This window comes from Ammodytes marinus (assembly GCF_949987685.1).
Source record: "Ammodytes marinus genome assembly, chromosome: 11".
Lineage (NCBI taxonomy): Eukaryota > Metazoa > Chordata > Actinopteri > Uranoscopiformes > Ammodytidae > Ammodytes > Ammodytes marinus.
In genome coordinates, this window is record NC_137215.1 from 28,729,750 (window position 1) to 28,739,168 (window position 9,419).

General features: G+C 40.4%; 1 protein-coding gene across 1 annotated transcript; it reads left to right on the forward strand.

Annotated features, from left to right (window-relative positions):
- Positions 1 to 1,653: 1,653 nt before the first annotated feature.
- Positions 1,654 to 8,298, forward strand: kcnk18 (potassium channel, subfamily K, member 18; the record flags this gene model as incomplete). Its single annotated transcript, XM_080037277.1, has 3 exons — positions 1,654 to 1,888; positions 2,111 to 2,254; positions 7,442 to 8,298. 3 exons carry the CDS (start codon positions 1,654 to 1,656, stop codon positions 8,296 to 8,298), a joined length of 1,236 nt encoding a protein of 411 aa, XP_079893403.1.
- Between the last annotated feature and the right edge of the window lie 1,121 nt (positions 8,299 to 9,419).

Here is a 9,419-nt window from a genome sequence, read left to right on the forward strand (position 1 = left end):
CGCAAAGCTGTTTTCTAGCTCGTGCCAGGCGTGCGAGTGTGAACTGAGAAGGGCGCAATATAGTGCATGTCCGTGTGTTGAAAGTGTGAGGACTCTTTTCGGCTCCGTGAGAGTGGTTTTGACACTGCATCAACTAATGCCAGTCACTGCCACACACACCTGATTGCAATGAGTTGATGCAGCAGTGTCACCTAACTACTCTCTTTCACGGAGCTGAAAGATTGCGTGTCCTCACAGAAAGCGAATGAACGAGAGACGGCAGTTAGTATGGATCACGATGAGGTAATGTGTTTATGTTGTTGTAAATAATGACTATTTCAGATAATGGTTATCTGATGATGGTGAAGCAAAGCAAACTTTGTGTTAGTACCAATCACTAATTCATTTAGGAGTAAACACTACAGTCTAGTTTCGCTCTCATGAAATTGTATACACGTTGCTTGGCAACGCCCTCGTCCCGCCCGTAGCCTATATCACTCTCCCTTTTAGCTTTTCTTCATTGCATTTTCTTTTTTTTCTTTGATGGTTCAGCCCCGTTATTAGTCATTATGACGACAAATAACTGTCTCAAACAAGGCTCCCGCTCACCTGGAGGGATAGGCTTCTCAAATCACGTTGCTGCACCACACTGAAATCGCACGAGCGAACCGAAAATCGGACTGGGTGTGCGACCAGACCAAAAGCAGTAATAAAAACCATTTAAAAACGTCTTTCTTTGCACTGATGGTCTCGTTTGCTGTTAAAGGTAATGTATGATTATCAGAGGAAACATGAGGCTGTTTAAAACATATTTAAATGCTACTCGTAGCCGCTTTAATGACTAATTGGCAATTAGCTGCTAAGCCCCACCCCATAACATATGAAATTAAATACGACAAACTATGGAAACGTAGCAGCAGGAAACGAAAAAGGAAAACGTATAAAAGGACGGGTGACAAATAAAGAGAAAAAAGCAAACACTGTGCTCGTTGACAAAGTCTGCTCTCATTCTACACGGACATTCTTCAGTCCATTAGATCTGTTCCTCTTCCCTTTTGATTTGATCATAATCTAGTGGGCCTACTCAGTAGTTCTATATTGCCATAGAGCATAATGGCACGTTAATCCACTAATTGTATTGTGCATTTTTCAGTATACACAATTATGTCATTCCAGTATGGAAGGGAAGTTTGGGGACCCCTGCTGGAGCTGATGAAGATGAACAGATTGAGTAGCTGCGATAGATAGATAGATTGATTATATATATATATAGATCTATATTTATTATATGTGTATCTATTTTAAATCCTTTATTCTCAATATGATGGATTCATTCTAATGGCAACAGCTTTATTTCAATTCAGTATTTTTTTTATATACACCACTTTTGCAGGGATACAACGTTTGTAAAGACTGTCCGAGCATGATGATAACATTTTGTCAGGACTCAGGGCGTTCAGAGAAAGGAAGTAATAGACTCGGAAGTCAATTTAAGGGTTCTCCCCCGGGGGCGTCATCCCACTGCTTGTAATGCAGAGATGGATGGTGTGTGGTTTGTTTATTGCTTGAGGAGTCTCTGGACTAGAGAGTCACGTGGACAGAGACACAGCTGCTCCCCACAGGGCCAGTATAGGAGCTGCTGCTGCTGGAAAAGAGAAGAACAAGCAGGAGAAGATGTCAGTGGTCGTGAAGAAGAAAGGAATCATCCCTAAAGCCCAGTTTAGAAAATGTACCAAACGTTTCCTGAGGCTCTTCCCTCACCTCTTGCTGTGTCTGTCTCTGGTGGCGTACGCAGCGCTGGGTGGGCTCATGTTCAAATACCTTGAAGGAGGAGAGACCAACACCACCGAGCCAACAGAGTACCAGCAGTTCCTGGGTCAGATTGTCAGGACTGTCCAGAACCTCACCGGTAAGTGGCCCCTCCTCAAATATCATGTTGTAGTACTACTTATCTGATACCACCGAGTAATAAAACTAATTTATTTCGACATTTATGGACTTTTTATTGTTACCGTTTCAATACTATTTAGACATAGGTAGGACACTCACTATATGTTCATTGTCATTGCTCTGAGCCCTAATTGATTTGCACTGTAGCCTAGTACTACTAACATTTTCTCCTTGCTTTCAGATAAAGCCTTCACACACCAGGCCATAGTGACACAAGTGGAGAATCACATACAAACTGGGTTCAAGTCCATATGGCTCCAGAAACCTAAAAGATGGGATTTTTTTGGCTCCATGTTTTTCTGCTGCACTGTATTCACAACGGTTGGTAAGTTCACAGGATAAGCATTGCTAGTGCGAGTTGATGGGATGTGAAATTGATTTGAGTATGTCTCTCTTGACTGGAGAAGGTTGACAAGATACAGCAGAATCATATACTGACACATAGCACTTGTGTAAAAATCTGTGTGTGGGGTCTTTTATTGGTCTTTTGCATGTTTGTCAGGTCAGGAAAATAAAAATAATCTTCTTGCCAAGTTGCCAAAGACAAATTCATCTGGTGAACTCAAACATTAATTACTTGACTTTGTCTTGCTTATTGTCATATGGTCTATTATCTTACATATTCTAGGGAAAGGAGAATGCCTGGACTGGGAGCAGTTGATATGTAAACATGGTTGTAAAAATAGCCTCAGGTATGCATCCTAGCCCCTTCCCCCAACACACAACTGCAATCAAGTTGTATGCACAAATGCAAAACTTGAGCAGAAATGGTTGAATTTAATGAAATACAGTTTGCACGCATGTGAAAACACACAGATGTATCCATTGATTCTGGTGTAGAACACCAAATAAATGCCATTCTATATATTTGCTCAAAGGCATAGCAGAGACAGCCACATCACATTGAATAATGGTGTGGTATGTTTTCTTTTCTTTTTCAATATTAACACCATCATTTCGATTTGCCATGATTAAAAGACATTTTAAATGTATATATCCACCCTCTATCATTCATCTTTTCCGTTCCTACAACAATATACTATAAAGAAAATGAGAATTTTTCGGGCATATTTTGAGTGGTGATTAGTCATGATTAATCCACAGCTAACCCTGTGATTAATTAGATTAATATTTGTTATCATGGTCATGCATATAGTACAATTGCTCTCAAAAAGTCCTGATTCAAGCCATTTGACCTGTCAAAGCACAACATGCTTTATGCTGTAGTCACTTAAAATTGTCAAAACAGGTAGGCCTAGTTACTGAATGGATTAGCCAGGTTCAGAGTTTTATTGAACACCTTTAAAGAACTATGTATTGCCCCTGAATAATCTCCAACAGTCCACATTTTGTAAAGCGTTGTGCGCCTTGAACCAAAGGTGTCAACCTGTAGGTGGTGGTCCAGGAAAAGCTGGAGTTTATCAAAGTTGTCCAGATACAAACAACTATTGCTGCCTTCCCAAATGTTATGCCAATCCCTGGAGTAAAACTAGAGATATTTGACTGTATGAATGGAAACCTTGGCCCATAGCGTCGAGGGAAGAGTCAGGGGATGAGCACTGTCATTGGGATTCATTCTCAAGGTATAATGATTGTCTTGACAATATGTTATTGTCAGTAATAATAGGTGAGCGCCACACTGCTCTTACGGTTAATATAAATGCCTTAAGCACTGTTTTGACATCCACTTTTATTATAAGGAGAGTTGCAAACCGCCAACTTGACGTCATGAAAGATTTGTGTGACAGAATATAATGAACTCTGGCATCACTTGTGAGGCCATTAGAAACAATGTTTTATGACATTGAGAGATCACTATACTAATGACTATGTATGTGCTGAGGTTCCTGTATTGATGATGCCATCCATTAAAGTGCTTGCCACATATGACTGTGGTCTAGTTAACGTGTAACAGTAATCCATATGTCATGGTTTGCTCATAATAATACTGTCCATTTGACAGCAGTTGGAACTTGAAACTAATAAACAATGGATTCCTTTTTTCTAAGAGCAGCAGCCCTGCAATGGGAAAATAACATGACCAAGGTGGATGCACATTGGTTTGGAAATGCAGACTGTAGGTTTAATAGGATAAATCTCTTCTGCATAACAGAAGTTATTTCAGTTTCTAATCATTTGAACCCAAGGAATTAGGTTCTATATTTGCAGAGGGCAGCTGTTTGGATGGTTGGAATATCTGAGGACTGACAGGCCCACACCCTCTTCAGAACAATTGGCATGTGCAATTGCTTTGTTCACCTGTTCTAGTATGCCCACCATTTGATTGTCAGTGTCAAGAAACCATCAACAGACCACACACCAGCAGTGACGTGCGGTGAGGTCAGTGAGTGGGTAGGCACTGAGTTCTGAAAGCCAGATTTCTCTAAACCTATATATTGTTAAATCAAAAACAATAAACAACAAACAGGCACGCACGGCCGATTTCAAATAAATTCCTCCCTCTTTCTCCCTCACACACACAGACGGGACGTATATGAAATGTCACGACGGTGACTGCAGGTTTGCCCGTAGCCTACTGTAGTTTGGTCTAAATCAGGGGTGTCCAAACTACGGCCCGCGGGCCAACTGCGGCCCGTGGCCCGCTTTTATTTGGCACGCGGCCGATTTTAAAAATATAAAATAAAAAAATATTTTTATTTTTTTTTGAAAATCCATGTGTCCTTCAGTATCTTCTAATTCATCTGACACAGTGTCTCCAAATTATTTTTTCATACTAAATTCTTCAGAATAAGCCTCTTAATTTTCCTCTCAAAGTGCACCAGATTCATGCATTTCACTTTAAAAAGTTAAAAAAAAATCTCATGGGGGGGCATACCCCCGGACCCCCCTAGGACGGTCGGGATCTCGGCTGGCTACTATTTTCCCCAGCTGGACATTGGAGGCAATAGCCAGAAACACTGGGTGTCTGAATGGCATTTAACAATAGTCAATGATTTGGTCAGCCCTAACATTGGAGAGGGGCCCCCCCTAATCAAATTCTGCTTAGGGCCCCATGAAGGCTTGGGCCGGCTCTGAGGGGAAATGTGTCTGTTTAATTTGCAAGGAAAGTGTTGCCGTGAAGAAGGATTACAATTTACGAAGACACTATGAAACTAAACATCAGAGCAGCTACATGTCCTGATAAATGTGTTATTTTTGCAAAGTGGCCCGGCCCTTCGTAGATTTTTCTGTATGTGGCCCTCAGTGAAAAAAGTTTGGACACCCCTGGTCTAAATGATTAAACATCGCATCCATCGACTTAACGGACCCTTCCCTCACACCAAGGGCCGAAAAAACATAGGGGAACGAGTCAAACCGTCGCCGATTCAAGCTACTACTTCTATTCAGCTTCAAAATAAAAGACAGTACTCACCATTCTTTAGGACTACAGCATAACGGATGGCAACTCCACTCCATAAACTTTATTTTAATAGATAAAGTACCAGTAGCATATGTCCCATGGACCTGTCCTGCATCAGAATGTAACCATTTATCCACATTGCACAGCTTAGGTTTGTCCGTCAGTAACAATGAAAACACAACTGCTCAATTGAATATAAAATGCAGAATGGATTGCACTCGGTATCAATTCATCCAACCTTATTATTAAATAAACCCCAAAAAAGTATCTGACTCACCAATCTGACTCCCTGGCTGTAGAAAGAAGCAAGACGATAGTAATCCAGTCTGACTGACAGCACATTTCCGTTCATGTAGGCTACCTGTCCGTTTGAAATGCTCGAACATTGTATGTCCCTGTTGCTGCTGCACACCGTCCAAGGCTGGCGCAGGCTTTTCTCTTGCTATTCATTCGGTTCCTTTTTAAATTATAATCCCATTTGTTAAAATTCCTCCAGTCTGAAATATCTGCGGACACGGCAGCTGCAATGTTGACTTTAAAATCCGCGGGGGTAACTACGTGAATGAGCGTAGCCGGCGTAATGACATTGGCCTAAGCTGCGTAAATGTCCAGTAATATCTCGATTTTAATTGGTCCGTGAATGATATGTAACGTAAAGGCTTCTAGCATACCACATTTACGTCAAAATAAGCATAAATAATTATTAATTAATAATAAAACATTCATTTTATTTTATTTAAACATTTTTGCACACGGCGCCAGGGTAGGCACTGCGTACCTTGCCTACCCTGACTGCACGTCACTGCACACCAGTAGACCACATCCAGTGCATGGCTGTAGAGTATCTGTCTTGTATAACCTTCAGACCTCAAACTCACCAGCTATACATATGTCCAGTAGTTTCAAAACATTTCCATTTCTTTTTTTATTATTATTATTATTAGTTGTGGATAATTTTTTATTATCTTCCATCATGTTTTAAATAATTCATCTATTTACTTCTATGTGGAGCTGTTTTTTTTTTTTTTAACATAATTGAATTTGTAAGAACCTTGTGATGATACATTAGCACGTTTGCTACTTTCAGATTCATACAGACAAGTGGTTCAAGACAACCAGCTAATGACTAATGGCTTGGCAGCAACAGGAAGCACACAAGTCAGTGTCAGAGGACAATGATTTCTACTGACCACAGAAAGCTTTTAAGAGGATGTTAGAGTTCAGAGGAACATTCTGTGGTGTCTTGTTGGTTGGGAACTTCATTCATTTATTTCAGAACCGCCATAAAGAGAGGTTAAGGCGTAGCTGCAAAGAATATACAGTACATCCGCTGGTGTCGGCAATTGTGCATGCATAGCCATTTACTTGTGTTTATTTGTGTGTCAACTAAACTTTACATAATCATTCATAGCACTATTCTGAAGATTATTACAGAATGATTTGTTGATATGTTGTTAATTGTCTGATTTATGAGACATTTTCTTAAAAACGTGCCAAAATTGCATTTTTAAGACCGGCACATAGTGTTTTCTGATTTATAAGATGAACAATGTATGTATCCAAAATCTGTTCAATTTAAACTTTGGACACTAATATGATGTAAGAATAAATTAATGATTTTAACTCTGGCCTTAACCAACAAAGAGATCCAAATGTACACATAATTAGTTAGATATTGCCTTATTTGCACATTTATTAAAGCATTAAAAAATTGTAGTACAGAAAATTGTTTTAAAGCTGCTCGGAGAAACTTTCAGTTTGTATAAATTCTCGCACCGCCTTTGGACAAAAGTGGTACTGTTTTTACGACAGCAGATGATGTTCCTGGGTGAGCGTACAAATGACAAAGGCATTAAGAAGAACAATATAAAAATAGCTTTCTGTGCAATGATGGTCTCCTTTACTGTTACATGTAATGTATGATGATCAGAGGAAAAATTAGGCTGTTCCAGAAATATTTAAAAGTTCCTCGTAGCACCTTGAATGTAAGTTAAAAATGTTACCCTATACACTTTCATTATCATACCTAAATACTTTACATATTTAATTGTAATGGCATGGTGAATTAAGTACTACTTTAGGAACTCTTGGTCTGTTTCCCAGAATCGGTTTCCAGTACTAAAGTGTCCACTCTCTCCATTGTTGTTGCAGGGTATGGGGAGATCTATCCAGTTACCCTGTCTGGTAAGGTGGTCTGTGTCTTGTATGCCATGTTGGGCATTCCTCTCACGCTTCTGGTCATCCTGGATGTAGGAGACTTCATGGCTATGCTGATGACCAGAGCCTACATTCGCATTCATACCTTTTGCAAAGTCCTCTGCTCCCGGTCCCGGACCTGGTCCCCTTGGAAGGCTAGGAAGAGATTAGGGGACTCAAACCACCGTGTTCTGGAGGACAATACCTTTGTTTTCAGCCATGACATTGTGGTTCGTGAACCCCTCGACATTCGCCAAGTGCTGCACAGCCAGGCTGATGTACGGCACAAGTCTATCCAGCTCCAGAACAACAAAGAGATATTCGAGAAGATTCTCGCCAGGGAGAATTTACTAAGAAAGGGTCCAGTGCTCAGGACCCTGTCCTGCCCAGAGCTAGCCCGGCTGCCACCACCACCAAAAGGATATGCTATATGGGACTTCACAGGTTTAGGGGATGGAATGGAAATGCTGGATGTACCCTTTGTACTGATTCTTTTCATTGTGTTTGCCTACATTCTCTTTGGTGGTTTAATTCTGCCGTTGTGGGAAACTGAATTCAAGGGCTTTGACCCATACTACTTTTGCTTTATAACGCTCACTACAATCGGTTTTGGTGACATTGTACCCAGTCATCCCAAATTTTTTATGCTTACATCACTTTTCATTATTGTTGGCATGGCCATCATGACCATGGCTTTCAAGCTGTGCCAAACACGACTGGTTCTCTGCTACCGCCAATGCATCAAGTTCATCACCAGGGGAAATGTGGAGCCTTTAAAAACAGAAGAGACCGAGTCACAGGATTATCTCTGAGTCATGACTCATGTTGATAAATTGTACAAGCTCAGTGATGGTTTTGACACAGGCCCAAAAAAGGAAGTTTGTTAGAACTTGGCGAGTGTGTTCTTTGTGCCGGCTGTTCACTTTTAAACATGAGCAACAAATAAAAGTTTGCATGTGTCAAAAGCTTTTGCCCCATGAAGGGGGGTGATATTCAAAATGAATCATATTAAGAATAACTTCAGATTCTGCATATCTAGAAATGCAGTAATTTGCTAGCCAAGGAATGGATACAATTGTGCTGGGTTTGAGTCACTTGTATGAAAATCAAATAAAAAGTATTTCTTATTCAGTTTTGTTCATTCTTCACATACTATTACTTAATAACATGATGCCCTACACAATTCACAGCAAGAAAGAATATAACATTTTCCAGTAGGGTTGGCGTTAGAGTTCTGATTTTCAGTGGCGTGGCGTGGGTATTTTTTTTGAGGAAGCCAAGTGAGACAACACCTTTAATCTACATGTTTATTGGAAGGTGCGGGACAGAAAAGAGTAGGCTACGTTGCAGCTTGTATTTAATGTAACTACAAGAGCTATTATAGCGCCTGGTCACTTTACCAGGACTTGCACACGCCTGTAATCTGTCCGACACCGCTCGTTCGCTCTCTCTCACGCCGTTTCTCAATTCGCGTTCTTTTCTGTACTTGTGTACTTGCGTTCTCGTAAAACGTCATCAACCGTAGCCCAAGTACTGTTCCAATTCAAAGTTCGCATCAAGTCAAGTACCCGGAAGTGTTCCTGATGTGTTCTTCATCTGGCCATTCTATCGAGGATGCATCGGTGGTGACTTGTGCGGACTTCGGCCGTTAGATATCCCAGAATGCATTTCGCAGCGTCGGATCAACAATGGCAAGTGTAACCGTAACGGAGCAGGAGAAGACCCACAACTGTAAGCATAATTACTATTTTTACTACTACTAATTACATGCATTGACTTATACGTTTTTTAATTCAACCCTTTATCTCTCTGAAGATTTCTTATAAAACAGTATCATTACATTTTAAAAGACCAAAATCATACTTAAAAATAAAGCAGTTTATTCATAGCCAGTGAAATGGAAATATAAAGTGTACATATCAAACAGAAGCAA